The following is an 18144-nucleotide window of genomic DNA, read 5'->3' as shown; positions in this document are numbered from 1 at the left end:
CCTGTCCAGGTCCCTCTGCGGGGCCTTCCTGCCCTCTGGCATTCAACACTGACCCCCAGCTATGTATTGTCTGCAAGCCTACCAAGGGCGCACTCAGTCCCCTCACCCAAGTCATCAGTACACATATTAAAGAGGATATAAAGCTATTAAAGAGGATGTAAAGATACTAAAGAGGATATAAAGATACTAGAGGAGAGCTATCACTTCCTTCTGGTAGTTCTGGCACCGCCAGGCTCCCAGCTTTACGGCAGCGAGCGCTGGGAGCTGCCCCAGAGCGCTGAGGTGCCAGCTGTCCTCACGCACAACACGAAGAGCAGGACAGGCACCGCAAAGCCCAGCTGCGGTTTCCCTGCGGGCTCGCATTTTGGCACAGCTCTATCACAGAGCGGAGCCACGTGGGCCCAGCTGCGGAGCTGGGCTGCCTCCAGCCTCCTGCTCTGTCCCAGAGCCGCCTGCCCCTCGCCCCGCTGCATCCGGCACCTCCCATGGCTCGGCCCGCCCCGGCTGAGCAAACTTTGCAGGAAGTGCCTGTGCTGAGCCGAGCTGAGCCGTGCCGGGCTTGGCCGAGCCACACAAGGGCGGCCGGGCTTTTGGGACGCGGGTTTTGTGTGCCAGGGACGGGGCAGGGGTGAGATGAGTGCGGGCATGCTCAGCGGGACACGCAGTGCCTTCCGCCTGGGCTGAGGGATCCGGGGGGCTCGGGGCCCTGCAGGGTGTGGGGTGTGGGGTCCTGGGGCTGCCGGAGCTGGCGGCAGGGTGGGTGAGGATAGCCTGGGGCGAGCGGGTGTGCGTGCACTGTTGTGTGCACACGCATGTGTCTGTGTGCTCGTGCACCAGTGCGCCTGCCCCTGTCCCGTGCGGACACGTGGGGCTGCGTTTGTGGGCTCTGAGGCCTTGGGTCTCTTCCCCATCAGCTGCTTTACAAAGCTGTCTTTTTGCTCACACCTGTCTGTCAGAGAGCTGTGAGGTCTGTGTATATGTTGCCTCCTGTTTTTAGTAAGAACTGCTTACTTTTTTACTAAAGCAGTCATTTCCATTTGCTCTGTCTTCATGTCCTGATGTGCCCATAAGGTGTTTGCTCCCTCATGGAGCCGGGTGTGCTGGGGAGCATCAGTCCCAACGTGTCCCACCCTTGAAGGGTAAAAAGGAACACGTTTGGGGTGCCTCAGGGACTCTGGCTTGCTCCTGCTGCCCGCGGATGTTAAAGCTGCTAAAAGGTTTTTGTAGCTCTGCATCCCTCACTCAAACAAAACATTTATTCACCTATTCAGCAGCGGCAGGGCTTAAAAAGATCTGATGTTTGCATCTTAAGCTACTGCAATTACCAAGCTCAGGAGGAGTTGCAAAAGACAAAGGAAGTGGAAATAACAGCTAATGGGAGACTTAGAAGTGGGTAACTTGGTATAAAAACAAAGGAAGTGCCTGCGCTCATCCCCACTGTGCCCGTTCTGAAAGTCCCAAAGGATGAGGGCACCAAGGTGGCAGAGCAGCAATTAACCTGCTCAGATCGCACAGCTCTGCTCCTTAAGCATGAAACCTCTGTCCGCATACTTTCCCCCTGTCTCCCTGGCAGTGGAGGGTGCTGGCGAGAGCAGCCCTGCGGAGGCAGCCCCACGCGGGCCCCGGTCCCGCTGCACCGCGCAGTGCCCCCGCCACAGCCGTGCCTTTTACAGCCCCCTCTCTCCGGCCCTGCCACGTCTGCTCCACTGCCCTTTGCCCGTTTTCATCTCCGTTTTCGAACCACTGGCAACCAGTTTCACAACCGGGTTCGCTGAGGGTTGGTGGCAGCCTGCGAGCAACGTGCAGGCCCGGGCTGTGGGGCGCTGCTGCTGGCTCGCTTTCCCTGCCCTGCTTTTGCCCTGTGCCTGTAAAGCTCCTGACTCCCTGCTAAGGCAATCTGCATCAAGCATGGGCACTATGTTTACGTCTTTTAACGCTCCTATTGCTGTTTATTCTGGGAGATAATGGGAATTACAGGTGCTGGCTAGGGAAACTCGGAGGCTTTCACTGGGAGGGAGAAGCCCCCACGGTGTCCGTCACCTGCATTTCTGTCCCCGCTGCCCACAGAGCCTTCAGTACCACGTCTGTAATCCCTCCTGCCCCGTTGCTGTGGTTATAAACTGCTTCCAGCCCCCCTGCGCTGGGGCTGGAGGCCTTCACCGTGCACTCGCCTTCCCTTTCAGAGCCGTCCTCCCTCCTCTTCCTCGCCCCGGCTGCCTGGCGGTGCCGCCGGTGCCTGCCTGCACGGCAAGCTGGAGCATGTCCATCCCCTGTGGACGAGACGCAGAAGATGGCAGAGCTGCCGGGGCTCGGCGACGAGCGCGGGGAGGGGGCTTCGGGGGCTCCTACGCTCGCCGACTGCTGCCTGGCGGACAACAGGCTGAATCTGGACGTGTACCCCGCTGGCTGCCGCCGGCTGCTGCAGCTCTTCGAGGGGCGGCGGGCAGAGGTGGTGCAGGTGGAGTTCCTGCGGCTCAGCACCAACGACCGCCTGCTGGGTGCTGCACTGGGCATCCTGCCTCGCCTGAAGCACCTCAAGTCCCTGGTGCTCAAAGGTGAGTTCCTGCACCCATCGCCTAGGCTCGGGTTTTGGGTTTGCCTTCTCTCCACATCCCAAACTGCCTCTGGGGCTTTTTTAGTTCTAGTGCCCTGTGCGATGGCTGTGGCTCTTAGCCTTGCTCCGAGCTGCATGGAGATTTCATCAGGAATTACCTTCCAGACTCCTCTTTCCTTCCTTTCTCCCTACGGCTGCATGGGGAACAATTTTTGGGTTTGGTGAGGCTGATGCTGCAACATTTTCTTTATCCATCCTCTAGAAGAAGAGCATTTTTTGCAGAAGTTATATAAGGAGAGGGGGATTGAAAGATGCTTGACTTTTTGATAAATGTTCAGCTCCCCTTTCATTTCTGGAAGTATAATGAGCTGCCTTTGCTGCAGGTTGTTCTGAATCAGTCTTAGCTTAATCCTTGCATTGTGTCAGGGAGCGGAGGTTTAGCAGGGCTCAGCACAGACAGAGCAGCCTCTGCTCAACATTTTACCAAAGGCACGACCCAGAGTGCCTGCCGTTCGGCACTCTGTAATCACAGTTACATGTCTAGCTCTTATCTCAGTCCCTGACGTCCTTATCTCTTTCCTGTAGGAGTCTCTCCATATGAATGATAAATTTCTATATCTGACTGAATCATTTCACCTTTAGGAGGTAACATTTGAAAAGCATGGTAGAGAAAAGAGTGAGTTTGTAGCCAAAATTCAGGGCTTACAGCTGAAATTTTCAACTGCAAACTTTAAAGGATGAGGGTCATTTCTATGCCTGCCGCAGACTACCCATAAAATCTTGTACAGATAATCTCACTTATCTTTCCCCCTTCCTTAAGGTGAGGATAATGGCAATGCATTTTCGGAGAATTGTTTTGTGAGCTGTATGCGTCCTCCGAGCATCCTCAAGTGCAATAGAATAGTTCAGCTAAGCTTTCCTTCTGTGTGAAGTGCAGGGTGTCCGTTTGTTTGGTTACATTTTTTACCCTTACGCAGCACGACAAATGTCTGGTGCCCTCTGCTGTATGTGCTTACCGTCAGACCTGAGTGGAAGGGGAAGAAACAGAGGGTTCGGGAAATTTGCTTTTGTGTGTTCAGCTTCTTTTTCCTGGGTGCAACCCTTCTCCACTTCGGGTGCCACAAGCTGGGGCAGGACCCGTGCCCTTCTCTCTCTGCGCTGCCATCCAGCCTGCACAATACCGAATGACCTGCTTCTTGCCACATTTTCTCTGCTTTTCCACAGCTGCTCCCGTCTCTCCAGGGCAGGTCTCATTCCTTGGGGCTGTTGGTCCCCAGCAGCACGGGCAGAGGCCGGAGGGTCAGGAGGTCTCCTCCATCCCTGCAGTGGTGTGTGGTGTCCAAAAGTGGTGGAGGGGAGGGAGAGTGGGAGGCTTTGTTTAGCAGGACTCTGCGAGCTCACTGGGGCATCTCTTGATTTCCCAGCGGGTCTTCACATTTACACCCCTCTCGCGGGTCAGGAAACTGAGCCTAAGTGCAGACAACCTAGAAAACTTTGTAATCAGCACTGCTCATTGTGAGTGGTGACCATCTGAGCCTCTGCACCATGGCTTGAGGAGGGTCACACGGGCTGGCGAGGTGTCCCTGCAGCACGCTGACCTCTTCCTCCACTCCCCTCCGCACTAGGTGGCCATGCCAGGGACGAGTTCGGCTCGTGTCAGCATGGCTCCCTGACAAGCTTGCCACCAGACGTTGGGAGCCTGAGGTGCCTCACCCACCTGGATCTCAGCTTCAATAGCCTCTCCACCCTGCCCAGCTGCATCCCTCGCCTCCCCAGCCTCCGCGTGCTCTCGGTGAGCCACAACAGCCTGGTGGCGCTCCCCGAGGACTTCGGCTCCCTGAGCAAGCTGACTTTCTTCTCCGCCATGAAAAATCAGCTGATGGGCTTACCTCAGAGCATTGGGGACCTGGCGGCGGTGAAGGACCTGGATCTGTCAGAAAATGCTTTGGAAGCCCTCCCTGAAGAGGTTGGAAATCTGCACAGCTGCACACAACTGGATCTTTCTGGGAATCGGCTGTCGAGCATCCCAGACTCCATAGGTATGTGTTTCCTCAGGACAGTGAGAACAACGGGGGCCTGCCGAGCTTTTGGTCAGGCTAGGAGCCCTGGGGCCCTTGCTCTCTGTCCCCAGAGCTGCTAGCAGGAGCTGCCCATTCCCCAAAAGAGCCAAAATGGGAGGGATAACCAGAAGAGACATACTTGGGTCAGTCACTGTGGGCATTAGTGACCATGGACCATGCTTTCTGCTCTGTGGTTCAGAAAGGCTCCTCAGATTTAGGTACAAAGTACAGCAGCTGAGGGTCTGGCCTTGCTGCTTTTGGGAAGCATCCGGGACTGGAAACAGTAAAGCTGGGGTTAAAGGGGAAGCAAAGTGGGGCTTGAAATCAGGCTGCCTGCTGCAGAGCAGGCCACGGAGCCAGGTTCTGAATTCCATAAAAGATAGGCAGAGCTATTGTGCCTCCCTTCCCCTTTTTGCACGCACGGGAGGCGAGTGGAGACCCAGTGCAGGAGGGCAGGAGTGTGTGTGTGGGGAGAGCTGGCTGCAGCCCAATTAGCAGCCCGGCTGGGGAGTCAGTGCTTGTTGTAACCTGCAGGCAATCTGAAGGCGCTGCGGCAGCTGCATCTCCACAGCAATCTCCTGGTGACAGTCCCCGCGTCGCTCGCCAGCCTGCCCAACTTGTCCAGGCTCGATCTGCGGAACAACTGCCTCCGGGCCGTCCCCCCCGAGATCCAGACCTTGCCTTTCGTGCACCTCCGAGGCAACCCCTTAGGAGAGACGGAGCCGTCCCCGCAGGCCGGTAATTGCAGGGCTTCTGCTTCTGCACGTTGTGCCCAGCTGTCCCCTCGCTTGGCCCAGCGTGGTGCGAATGGATTTGGATTAGGGAAGGGAAGCAGGGGGCAATCAGATCAGTATTTACTTGTCTGGTGTAATTATGAGGTTGTAACGGCACAGGCAGGCTGGCTTTAGGAGTCCGAGCCTATTCTGAAGCGCTCAGAGGTCCCTGGAAGTGGGAGTCCTCTGAGCCTGGCTCACTCTTTGGGAACATTTCACAGTGGAACTGAAAATGGGATTCACAAGAAATGGATCAGGTGGGGCCCTAAAGGGGTCTGGCCTTGTTAGCAAAGGAGGACCCCAGTTCTTGGATGTGCTGTGTGACCCTCAGGCCGTGGTGGCTCGTGCTAGAGGCAGAGGAGGCAATCAGAGGTGATGCTGCTGTAGTTAGCTCCTGCTTCCCCCCTGCTCCCGGGCTTCAGAGCTCTTTCTCTGAAGGATTCAGAAAGGTAACGGATGGGCAGGGATCCGAGCAGGGTTCCCCAGGGGTGTTCACATTCACAAGAGCGAGCACCGATTCCAGCAGGTGGCCCTGGGTGATTGACCACGGATGGCCCTGAGAGCTGCAGGACTGGTGGAGGGGAAGCTTTTCTACCTCCTGAGGGTTTTTCTGGGGCAGAGAGCCAGCATTTCCAGCGTGGCTGGGGACCCCTAGGCTTCTTCCCATCCTCCTGCTGCTGCTGCCAGATCTGAAGCCCACCACAGTGTGAGCAGGGTTCCTTTAGCAGCTTCTGTCAGATTAGGATTCAGCCCACACTGAAAGGTGAATTCAGCCTTTCTTGCCTGCTCTGATGTAAATAACCTAACCAAACCTTACTGCTGCAGAGGGATCCAGTGCCACAGAGCTACAAAGACTGTTCCTTGCATCAGGAGAGGACAGGTAAGCTTCTCTTATTAACAACTTACTTTACAGTAGTGTAACGAGGCCCCAGGCAAAACTGTGCGTGGTAGATACTGTGTGTGTGCATGGGGAGCATAATGGAATGTCTCACTAAGCCAGTTGTACACAAGGTGGGAGATGCTTCTGCTGGATTTGTGGAGGGTTGAAGTCATTGCACGGTGTCATACATCCGTGTATTTCTTCTGGAAGCTTTACTGTGACTTCGGAAGGCTGCGAAGTGATCCTGGCCTGTGGCATCCATTTCTACTTCCCACCGGGGGCTGCCTCTGACCCTGTGCGCATCGACTTCCGAACCCTGGAGCCAGACCCTCGGTGGGTGAAGCTGCGACACCACGACGTCCTGCTGAGCAGGGTCCTGGAGCTGCAGCCTCACGGGGTCACATTCCAGCAGGTGAGGGCCCAGCCAAGCTGCCCGCTCAGCAGTCTGCCTCTGCCGTGGCTTGGCGGAGTCCTTTGGGAGGGACTTCCCAATACTATAACCTTCCCCACTCACAACCCTTTTTCTCCCCCAGAAGAGAGGTGCTCTTTCAGCATTTGCCCTTAGTCTGCAAGGCAAATGGTCCACATCCTTCCCCAAAAGTCTGCTTATGTGGTTTCCACTCCAGATGCCCAGCTCCTGCCCCACTCCCTGCGTACAGGCTGTGCTTTGCCTCCCCTTTTACCCTGTGCAGGAAGCCACAGAGCACAGCTAGGCCTGATTTTATCCTCTCTGTTGGTGCTTTACTGCTTCTGTGCTAGGAGGTGCAGATCTGGATGCCGTATGCCTCCCCGCAAAGCCTCCAGCAGCGTGAGGTGGTTGTTCGGACCTTCAGTGGGCACAGCTGGAGTGATCTGAGAACACAAGTAGAGCAGGAGACAAAATCAAAGGTAAGCAGGTTGGAATGACCAGTGACACACATTGCTCCTCTTCCTCTCCGTGGTTTTACCGAGCCACGAGTTTCAGCATTCAAGTGGCTGCTGTAAAATGGAGTGGATTTCAGCTCTAAGGTTCCTCTGTCACGGAGGTGTGTGTCCTGAAGGTGATGACTTGCTGCATGCCATGCTTCATCCCTGTCCTAATACTCTACCTGCCCAGGTGTTGCTGTCTCTTTTTTTCCTGCTGTTATCGTATTGTGTTGTCTATGTTCTCTCTTCTTCTCTGTCTTCTGTTACAGAAGCACGTGGCTCACTGTCGTGTCCTTCACTTCTCCTGGTTCCTTGTTGTGTCTCGACTTGTGCAAAATGAATGCCAAGTGTCCACAGAGGGGACCTTGCTCTTTTCCAGCGTGGATCCCAGCATCAAGGTGACCTTCCCTCCTGGAGTGACGGAGGAGACTCGCAGTGTCAAACTCCAGGTACGCCTGCTGGAGAAAACACGCCCCAGTAAGCCCTGGTGCAGCTGCTGACCCATGCCAAGGGGCAAAACAAAAGAAGAGACGTCTGCCCTAGGGCAATTTGTGTCTGACGTGGATGCTTCATGGGCTGACCCATCTCTGATCACTTTCTGCCTTAGTTTCCCTGCCTGCAGAACGGGCTGTGCGCCAGGCTGCCCCAGGGGGGAAAGGGGGTTTCCTCGCAGCTCTGCCAGCGATCCCTGCAGCAGGGAAGCCTTTGCCTCTTGTTCCATTACAGACCACACCAAGCCTGGCAGAACAACTCAGCAAGCCAGGTTTGGGGGAATTATTTATGCAGATCTAATATTAGAGCAGTCCCACTAAAAACAATTGCCCTGTAAAGCTGGTAGGTGCTGCAAAATGCTCCTGCAATAGCTCGGTCTGTCCCAGCTGGCAGTATTAGAGCAAACTTCAGCCGAAGGTCACTGTGCTTCCATTGCCCACCGTGTCCTGAGCCGAGAGCTGCGTTTGCTTACTGAGTGCTAGGGGTGCTGAGCAGGAGATGGGGGAATTTGGGCGCCTGACTGCTCGGCTCATTGCGCTGCGCTCCACATCCAGGTGCTGCCGGTCTCCGCGGAAGAGATAGCAGAACTCACGGCTGACGCGGGGTGCAGAGCCAGTCCTCTGCTCTGCCTCTCCCAGGACTCCTTGGTGGATTTTCTCAAGCCTGTGAGAATTCAGCTCCCCCTCCCCTTCGGGGTCACAGGTCAGTTTATTCCCAAAATCGGCACAGAGAAATTGCGTGTGGAAAAAAGCAAGTGGCAAGCTATTGCTGATGGGAATCAAATAGTGAATCATGAATGTGTGTTGTTGGAGATCATCATACTCTCAGTTTAAGGCTGCATATTCTGCTAGAATATCCTAGAAGTATTCGGACAGCCTCATCTTTTTATTGCTGCTCTTCTTTGACCAAGGCTCAGTCCTGGATGCTCAAGAGAAGGGCATGAGTCTTAACGTGGTGCATGTAAAAAGTAAATCACTCAAACCTGTGGCTGGGTATGTAAAGCCAAGAACAGAGGTAGCGAGGGAGATGCAGATATCCACCTCATATTTAAGTCTTCTGCTGCATATAATATCTTGATTGTTGTTATTAGGGTTAAACTTGGATCGGTCAAGGCTGCATCTGCTCCGTGGGGATGTGCAGGGCCAAACCTGGGATGACATTACCAGCCAGGTGGTGCTGGAACTCACCCATCTCTACGCAGTGTTTGAAGTCACCCACTTCTCCTGGTAAGTGCAGGGTTAGTCCTGAGGACAAGATGTTTCTCTGCCTTGCATTTCCCACAGCCCAAGCAGGGGTCATGCTACCTATTTCTCTTTCCCTTTGCAAGTCAGGCTCAGCTTAGCACTTTACCCATCATTTTTTACTTGCTGATAATAACCCAGATCCTTTTGCGTATTGCGCAGGTTTACTGGAGCAAAGCTCGTGGTTCTGCTCTCCTCACAATGCTCTCAGCCCTTCTTGTCTTGTAATGCAGAGAAGTCCAGTCAGATTTGCAAGCAGGGTGTCCTCGGAGGAAATACATTCCACTTAGTGCCTTTCCCCTTTGAATTTGTAGTCTTTCAGCTACGGATTTCCAGATCACACTCCCTCAGCTCCCTTTTCTTCCTCACTGGCCTCAGCCTCCCTCACTTTAAATATTATCCTTCCCTCCCGGTGTGAGTCCCTGCCTCTCGTGGACATGACGCCTGCCTCTCTTCTCAGACAGGATCCCTCCTGTTTCTTAATCCCTTGTGTGCCAGGTACTGGCTGTGGTATACCACCAAGACCTACATTGGAGGCATTGCCAAGAAGGTCTACGAGCGGTTGCGCATGTACCAGGTGAACTTCATTGCTCTGCAGAGGAAGAAGGACCCCGAGCAAGTCCTGCTGCAGTGTCTCCCCAAGCACAAGGTCTGGTATGGTTGCATTGCCTTGCTCCTGAGCTCCCTGGGCCTCTCTTTGTAGGATTTAAGGGCAAGAGAGTCTCGTTCACCGCTCCAGAGTCATGACAGGGGTGTGCTGTCACCACACGGTCTGGGCCTGCATATCCAAGGCTCTGCATAATCCTCTGACCTGGTTGCTTCTTTTTCCTTTATTTGTTCTTCTGTATTGAAATGACGCGTGGAAAGAAAATCTGTCAGGGATGTATCTTGGATCCTGGACGAAAATTCTGCTTCCAGGGAAAGCAGCAGTGGCACTCACAGTGAGATCAAGGTGCTGCGTGTCTGCTTGCCTGCCAGGGGTGGTCTTGGGGTAAGAGAGAAGGTTTACTGTGATAAATATAAAGAAAAACAGACACCTCAGCTCTAGCTTAACATGTGCACTGCTTCTGAGACCCCAGGTCTTACACTGTTATTCCAGGCTGCAATGCCAGAATGAGTTTTCTGGTGCTTCCTCTTCTGCGTTCTTGTAGCACATGTTTTTTTGCAGAGAAAATGTTTTTTGATGGCATACTACAAGGAGGAGAAGGTAGCAAGTAAATCCTTGTCTTTGAAGGTTACTGACCTGTTAAAAAAAAGAACAGTTGCTGATAACCCTTTTTTAATGGCAGTTTTGGCCTATCTTTGTTAGCCCACAGAGGATTTTCTTCTCTTTACTTGGGAAATAAAGAAGCCATGAAACCCAGAGCACCACTTCTTCAGTTGTGAATGTGTCTGGGACATAGGGCGTGGGTGTTTGTTCATTCATTTGCATCCTTTCAGTGGAAGATGGACTTTCCCTATCAAAGATGAGTGAGAGGAACATGGTGGGCGTAGGGACACAGCTCTGAGGACAGACTTCTGTGTCAGACCAAACATGGGGCCATGTGTTGTCACCTTGCCAGGTTGACTCAGTGTTGAAGAAGCTGCAGGACCGCTACCGAGGACCCGAGCCGTCCGACATGGTGGAGATGTTTGAAGGAGAGCAGTTCTTTGCAGCTTTTGAGCGAGGCATCAGCATCGATATGGGTATGGTAGCACTGAGCTCCTTTCTGCTCTTACCTCTTCTGCTTCCCTCATCCCAGGCCTGTTTTTCTGGGGGCTGTACTCCTCCTTGGTGCACCCTCAGTTTCCAGAGCACTGCTCGCCCGCCGCTCACAGCCCCTGGACGCTGAACCTGTCACATTCTCTGGTCACCCAACTTTTGTGTCAGCTTTTCCCTATAAAAATGCTGTTTGCAGGCTTTCATTTCCTGTCATGCTGCTGCGGCCTGCAAAGGGCAATATCCAGAAGGGTTTATTCTGTGACTGATCTGCTTCTGCAGCCAGTTATGCCCTTTTCCTGGCATCTCAGGCAGTGCACTGGAATGCCCTGGGTGATCTAATTCCTGTTGTCCATTTCTAGGTGAACATATATAAAAGAGGCTTTTTGGAGAGGTTATTTCTGGAACAATCCAGAGCAGAAAATTCCCGTTGCCAAATTTAATGTGTATCCCAAGAGGGAGCAAGACCCTCATGTTTTATCCTTCCATTCTTGAACTCGGCCTCCACCTTGTGGCCATTCTTCTTTCTCACCTGTAGGACCTGCGTGCTCCACAGGCACTTTTCTGCTTTCCCAGCGAGGAAAGGAGGGTTACAGCTCTTTCAGGCCTGAGTAGAAGGAGTAGATGGTAGCATGGAGGCTGCCAGTGGATGGTGGGCTGTTGCCCAGGCTTGAAAAGGTGCACACTTTCTGCACAAGTTGAGTGTTTGCTGTTTCTCTGACACAGATCGCCCTGACTGTGTGGATGGACGTCTCTCGTTTATTTTTTACTCCCACTTGAAGAACATGAAGGAAATCTACGTGACTTCCCCTGTAGACAGGAAAGGCCAAGCTGTAAAGGGCCAGGTGAGCAACAGTGACACGGACATTTTGTTTCCTCCTCCTTCATCATCATCATTGCTTTTATAATGCGCTGTGTGATAATCTCTTGAGCACTGGGCATGACTCTTCCTCCCCTCTTTCCCTTGGCTTTGCATTTCACTGACTAACCCCTGAACACATGGCGAGCAGAGTCTGGAAGGATCACTCATCAGGATAGCTCTCTGCCTTTACATTCCTGCCATTAACTCCTGGGGTGTTGGCAAAGAGTCCAGCCTTTATGGCAGAACCCCAGTGTCCCTCCCAGTCACACTTAATTGGGCAGTTTATGGACTGAGGATGGGTGAGGAATGCTGAATTCATTCTTTCGCAGAGAGAAAACTCATACTGCAAACAGGTTTGTCCTCTGTGCTGGCATCTGAGTCTCACTGTGTGCTTTCTGTTTGCCAAGGTCTCTTTCTACCGAGGGGCAGTTCCTGAGAGCATCCCTGAAGAGGCCAGCAGAAGGAGGAAAGGACCAGACTCCCTCTGGCTCGCTACTTTGCCAATCAAACTGCCTGTGAGTTATTCTGCCTCCTGCAGAAAAATTAATCCAGATTATCTAGTTAATCAAGATTATCGAAATCACTGCCCAACTGTGTGGAAGAAAGGAAAGCCTCTTCTCTTTCTTTTAAGAGCTCTGTGTGTGTAAAGGAGGGGTGTTAGCTTTCTGTAAACGAAGCGTAGGGCAGGGTTGTGGTGACAGATCACTGAAACACAGCCAGGCACAATTCCATGAACCTTCTTGGGCCAGAGTCCTATCAGATGTGCACCGAAATCTCCCGTGTGCTTTTTGCCTGTCACGGTGGAGATTTCCCGCTCCCCGTGTGAACTTCCCAAAAGGGAAACATGAGTCAGTCTCCATCTCTCACACTCATCTCACCAGTCTAGCACAGGCACTGGAGGTGGTCAGAGAGGGTGGATCCTTTATATAAATGAGGCATGTGGAGGAGGAAGCTTGCTGTGACTAAGGGAAGTGTCTGCTTTGGTTTTAAATTTCTTAGTCACCCAGCTCATACTGACAGCCAAAAAAAAGGTCTAGGATGAGGTAGTTACAGGTGTTGGGCTTAAGTATTCTGGTGTGAGCTATTGGCTTAAAAGGCCAGTGAGAGAGCCACTTTATCTTACAGAATTTAATTGGTTTTTTTTTTGAGAAGCTTAAAGCAATAAATACCTGTGTAGTCTGAATGCTTCCCTTCGGATCACATGCCATGATCTCTGATCCTTTTTTGACACATACAACCTCACCTGGGAATCTAGACCAAGTGCTTTCTTACTGACAAGGCAAATACGATCTGGGGAGATGGTTCACCAAAAAGTGCTCTGTGAAGACAAGAAAAAAAGTTTCCAGTATGAGCTGTGACTGAGAGCATTATGATTTGAAACTTTTCAGAAGTACTGAGCATTGCTGGTCACTGCCAGTGTGAGTGCTCCTTGCTTTTTACATCTGTCTCTTCAGCCTCAAGTTAAGATCTCCCCTCCTTAGGAGGAAAGCTTTCAGGAGGCTGAATGGCCAGACAGACACAAAAGTCAATTTATTTAGCAGGTTCCCCTTCTCTCTTCTCTATGACACAGAGGCTGAAACCCCGCTGGGGTGAGAACCCCAGTCCCCAGAACGGTTTCTCCTTCTCTCCCCTGAACCTGGGCAACGCTGAGACGGGCTACCTGACCCAGGCAAACCTGCTGAGCATCGCCAGGCGCGTGGGAGCTGACTGGCAGACCATCGGCCTGAACTTGGGCCTGACCTACCAGCAGATCGAGCGCATAGGGTACAACCACAGGTAAGTGGGGACTCTGAGCAACAGCACGGGCAGCTGCAGTGCAGTAGTGTAAACATATGCTCAGGTGGTGGGAAGTTTCCCCACTGGAATTTTGCTGGATAAAAGATGGGTTGAGTAACAGCTCTCATGACTTTGTCATGGAAAACTGATTATTCTCTCTTGCTGCTGTAAAACAAAGCTTGACGTTTGAAAAGCAAAATTCAGAAATTACCAGCTTGATGAGCTTTGTAGTTCAGTTGCGTGACATTCCTGTTGTGTTCTGTGGTCTGCATTCCCGGCCAGGCTCCATCTCCAACAATGAGCAGTTGTCCGTGGCATTAAGTGTGAATATCTGTATTCAAAAAGGTCTTGTGGCATGTTGTAGGACATGCGGTCTGACCAAAACCTTGAGAGAGTGGGGCCTGTTCCTGTGGGAAATTTACATTAAGAAAAAAATTACCCCTTTAATTTGAAATTTCTGTTAGAGGAAGATATTCTGGGGAGATTTTAGTGCGGGAACTACAACTGCTGTGTGATGGGTGGGGAAAAGGCAGCCCCACTAAGGGCTTTGTTCATGTCTGGATGGCTTCCTATGGGGCTCCAGGTCTGGGCTTGGACTCAGGTAAGGCTTCTTTGGGTTGCCAGCCAGGAGAGTGTCTTGGTTACTTCTGCACTTATACCTTTCTTCAGAGAGGACCTTGATAAGCAGATCCTGGACATGCTTTTCTCATGGGCTCAGCAAAATGCCGAGGATCCTGACTGTGTGAGCAAGCTGATCAAAGCCATGAAAGAGAGCGGCCGCCAGGACATTGCCGACGAGGTTGAAAGCATCATTGAGCTGGGGCGGCACAAATACAGGGAGTCCATCCGCCGGGTGGGCTTGGAGCAGGAGAGCAGCACCGAGGACTCTGCAACAGCCGCGATGTAGCACCCAGCAGGAAGGAGCAGGCTTCGTGTGGGGGCTCCCTCTGTGTCCCTGGGGTGACAGCGCCTTGGGGCTGCTCCCTAGGGGCCAGTGTCTTCCTGAGGAGTTGGCCACTGATTTAATTGTGAGCAGACTACCGAGCTCTGTTGGGTCTATACCTGCATGCCACTTCTACTGGTGGAAATTCGTAGTGGCCAGGCAGTTCATAGTGCATTTATGAGCCTCTCCTGTGCAACCTAAACATTAAGCGTTAGGTTTTAGAAACAGGAAGACGTTCAGAGGCTGAAGTGTCTGCCAGTTGAGTAGTGGCTAAAGTAGCCTTCAGTTAATTAATACTGATTTTACATATATATCTGGAACCGTCTTCTGCTGGAAAAACAGGGTGTGAGCATTTGCCAGTAGGTCTGTGTGTGCTCTGGTGCTTGATGAGAAAGTGGAGATGCGATCATGTGTGAAGTCAAATGGTGCATGTGTGAAGTCAAATGGTGCAGTTCAGCTACTTCTGTCCATTACATGCATTGCTCACATGAAAATGTGAGCTGTACTCCCCATGAAAATGTTTACTGTTTTCTGCTAAATCTCTTCTGGTTCCCTCAAGGCCAAAACAAAACCTAAGGCTTTGTGAGGAAAAGAGAAGAAAATAATTTCTAGCATTTTGGGGGGCTCCAAAAGCTATTCTGGAGCAAGTAAGGAAGTTTCACGCTGTCCCTAGGCTCCTGCACCTGCCAAGCTTGTTAGACGAGATCTACAAACTGGTGGTCTTTGATAGAGTGCCAGTTTTATTTTACAAATAAGTAAAAGTCAATAACCCCGCTGTTTTGGAAAGATTCTAACTTGGCTGAAAGTAAAATTTCCCTTGCAGTTTCAAAGGGTTATTGGTCACAGCCACTCTGTGAAATGTGCCCGTGTACTAGTGAAGGAGTTTGCAGAGCTGGGTGAAAAGCATGATATCAATTTGCATTTTAGAAACTGGCCCAGCCAGCTGCGAGATAAGCACTGTTAAGGGGTTGGCTTGAACTGTGCCGAGCTAACCTCCCGGTTTTGCAATCTGAACATCTTGTAAAAGGCTGTAAGTATTTATTGTTATTTAACTGTCCTCCCGCTGACTGCTGAGGTGCCCTTCTCCTCCTGTCACCCATCTCGTAGTGTGCCTTAGCTGACAGCCCACTGAGGGCAGTGGGAAGCTGCACGCAAGCTGTTCAGAACAGCGCTGTAATCTGAGTGTATTCAGCTCTTTCAGGACACGTTTGGACTCAGTATATCCCACTCTGAACAATATTTAAAGGGCTGCTCTCAGTCTGCAAACCTGTATGAAAGTGCCAGGTTGTAACACCCAAAGTCAGCCTGAAGCTGCGGGTCTGAGCAGTCCTTGTGCTTTCTTCCCCCAGTGAAGAATCACCAGTGATTTCCCTGATGCTGTGCTTCAGACCTCCCATCAGTATTGAAAGAGGATAAAGAGCATAAAACTGTTGCATTTTTTCTTTTTTAAAGGACATTCTTACATCTCAGGCCACAGAGCACATGGACTGGGTGATACAGCACTGGACAAGGACTTGCAGACGGACTCAGATCTGATTTCTTAGACCATGCTGCCCCTCAAGATTCATGTTGGGTTTGTCAGCAGTCCTCTTTTGTGTGCATGGAATCTCTGGTGTAACCCGTGTCATTTGTTCTTGCCTGTAATTTTGATGTACACCAACGGGGTATTTGGTTTTTCCTCCAGTTTTGGAGAGATGCATTAGGGCATATTGCTCTCATTGGGAATAATAATAATAATAAAAAAAGGTGCTTACCTGTTTCATGTCTCTGCATGATCTGCTAACCTATAAGTGCCTCGAGGTACTTGCTGTGTTACAGCTGGGTCCCTTCACACCTGCGGGCAGAAATACGGAGGTGAGCTTGGCCATGCTGCATGGAAATGGGGAGGAGAGTCCAGGGGGAGCAGGTCCAGGCAGCAGTAGGAGAGAGGGAGGGTAGTGCCAAGCGTTACGGTTACCGAAGGTCTGTGCTACAACCAGGCCAGGCGACAGGAGATACACATGCCAAATCCTAGGCAGTATCATCAGGACTTGTGCAGATCACACAATGAAAGGGAAGGTAAGTCACTGCCCCAGAGATGTGCTGGTGTCTGTCCGTCCCTGCTGAGCAGCAGCCACTGGGCTGGTGGCCCTGGTGGCAGCAGGACTTCTTCTTGTAGCAACACCAAAGCAAGCGCTGGGCTGGGAATGTGGAGGTGCTCGTGGAAAATCAGAGCAACAGCCCCAGTGCCCTTTTCTTCAGCTGACTTGGCATCAAATATTTGAGCTGGATGAAGTCAACAGAAAGCACGCTATTTGCAGGCATGTTATCTTTATCGATAATCTCTTTGAGGCACAGTAACTCCTTCTTTAAACCTGTAGTTGCTGTGGCCAGAAAATGCTGGTTACGTTGCCATACGTGGTTGAAGCAGAAAAAAAAATGTGGCATTTATCTTTTGCTTCCTATTTTCCTCTCTTCTTTCACAAATTGATTACAATTCTTGAAATTGACTGCCATCAGAGACAGTCAAAACAAAATAAAGGGGGAAATTGTTCTTTTTTTTTTCTCCTCCTTTTTGACTGCAACGTCTGCACCTCTTTAATTCTCATCACCAGACTCTCTTCCACCTCCTAGAGCCCTACAGACCTCCAGCAGCATGACCCAGGACCATGAGCAGTGCATTTCCCAAGCACCCCATGCCCTCTGCTTCCAGCTCCTGCTAATCGCAGCACTCCTCTAGCCGCCAGGGGCTAGCAGGCTCAGATAAAGTGCTTCCAGCCCATAGGTGGCTTAAACATTAATAAAGTTCATTGGTGAGAAATGAAAGCCTAAGCAAAGCTCAGATGGGTTTGTTAATTATAAAACAACACAGGCAAAGCCTGGCTGTGCCCTGGCAGGGGTTTTACACTCTTGACACAGCCCCGCCAGTGAAGGGGTGCACAGTTCCCAGTGAAGGACCTGAAGGGAGCGTGGACGGGGCAGTCAGCTTGCAGGGGCTGCACTCAACTTGTCTGCTGTAGGCCAGACAAAAATGCTACAAAGCAGCACACAACCACGGGACGGCTCTGTTAAGGGACCGGTGATAGCTGTGGTGTTTGGAGGACTGGCTGGTTCAGCCATGACCCTACAGAGCTTGCTAGGAGGGAGCACAGAAGCTACCCCGCCAGTAGATAAGATTTCCTGCTGATTGGTACCCTAAAGTTTTTCTTCACGCCCATACTTGACTGTGTTATGCTGCTCTTAAAAGGGAAAGAAAATCCAAATCCCCTCAAATGCACCATTTTCCCCCAAAAGGAGGATCACAGCAGCTTTCACTGGGAAAGGTACGGGGCAGAGCCCCAGCCCAGAGCTGCCTGGAGGTGAGCCTGCCATCATTGTTGGTTGGATGTTGTTAAAATAAAGCAAACAGCCTTTGGGAGAAATCTGTGTCCATTTTCTGAACTCTGCATAAATAAATTGTGTGTTCTTAAAGCTCACAATTTCTTATTTTCCTGTAAATCTGTGGAAAATTTGGCCTCCATCCTTCCTGCCTCGCAGTAGGCCCGTGTTTTTGACACAAGCGGGTGGTTGCGTTGGGAAGGCAGCACAGGATCCTCCTGCACCATTTGCTCATGGCACAGCAGAGCAGCTCTTGCCTTTTCCAGAGAGGAGACGGTGGAACTGGGAAATGTGACAGGGTAGGAGGGATGCTCGGAGGAGAATATCACGGAGCATTTTTTCCTCTCGGGAGGGAATGAAGGCTGAGTAGGTGGTTGCCATCCGCTGTTCCACGACTAGGTGGCAGCAAGTGAAATAGTCCAGCAGCACCTGCCAAAAAAAAAAGCCAAAGGGAAGTACTTTTTTTTTCCCCCCGCTGTGCATAGTTCTAAAGCTGACTCATTGCTGTGAAATGTTTGAGGTCAAAATATAAACGTTGTGCTCGGAAAGTAATTGGGTAAATTGGTGGGAAAATGAGCTGCTGAGCGCCAAGCGAGCATGG

General features: G+C 51.6%; 1 protein-coding gene and 1 long non-coding RNA gene across 3 annotated transcripts; one reads left to right on the top strand and one right to left on the bottom strand.

The window, feature by feature from the left end:
• The first annotated feature begins 251 nt into the window (after positions 1–251).
• On the top strand, positions 252–15945 carry PIDD1 (p53-induced death domain protein 1). 2 transcript variants are annotated; one of them, XM_072038943.1, is made up of 16 exons: positions 252–628; positions 2184–2555; positions 4180–4593; positions 5149–5352; positions 6213–6267; positions 6478–6679; positions 7027–7155; positions 7443–7622; positions 8220–8367; positions 8756–8891; positions 9405–9555; positions 10469–10592; positions 11332–11450; positions 11875–11982; positions 13038–13243; positions 15639–15945. In XM_072038943.1, exons 2-16 carry the CDS (start codon positions 2291–2293, stop codon positions 15679–15681), a joined length of 2484 nt encoding a protein of 827 aa, XP_071895044.1. In that variant the 5' UTR covers positions 252–628; positions 2184–2290; the 3' UTR covers positions 15682–15945. The 2 variants fall into 2 exon arrangements, with proteins under 2 accessions (XP_071895044.1, XP_038036661.1); XM_038180733.2 differs by having other exon boundaries at positions 255–628; positions 13913–15945.
• LOC119717255 (uncharacterized) lies at positions 12405–17582 on the bottom strand. The gene is made up of 4 exons (XR_005266501.2): positions 16144–17582; positions 15941–16020; positions 13455–13650; positions 12405–12785 (listed from the first exon to the last, which is right to left on the bottom strand). It is a non-coding gene; the product is annotated as an uncharacterized lncRNA (long non-coding RNA).
• Between the last annotated feature and the right edge of the window lie 562 nt (positions 17583–18144).

Source organism: Anas platyrhynchos, chromosome 5 (genome assembly GCF_047663525.1).
Source record: "Anas platyrhynchos isolate ZD024472 breed Pekin duck chromosome 5, IASCAAS_PekinDuck_T2T, whole genome shotgun sequence".
Taxonomy (NCBI): Eukaryota; Metazoa; Chordata; class Aves; order Anseriformes; family Anatidae; genus Anas; species Anas platyrhynchos.
This window is presented reverse-complemented; position numbering and strand designations above follow the sequence as displayed.

What these genes read in the sequence shown, in the direction of transcription:
- PIDD1 (XM_038180733.2), top strand. Translation starts at nt 2,291, where the DNA reads ATGGCAGAGCTGCCGGGGCTCGGCGACGAGCGCGGGGAGGGGGCTTCG. An exon ending in AGGCATCAGCATCGATATGG is followed by an intron (nt 10,593 to 11,331) that starts GTATGGTAGCAC and finishes TCTCTGACACAG; the next exon opens with ATCGCCCTGACTGTGTGGAT. An exon ending in GCCAAGCTGTAAAGGGCCAG is followed by an intron (nt 11,451 to 11,874) that starts GTGAGCAACAGT and finishes CTGTTTGCCAAG; the next exon opens with GTCTCTTTCTACCGAGGGGC.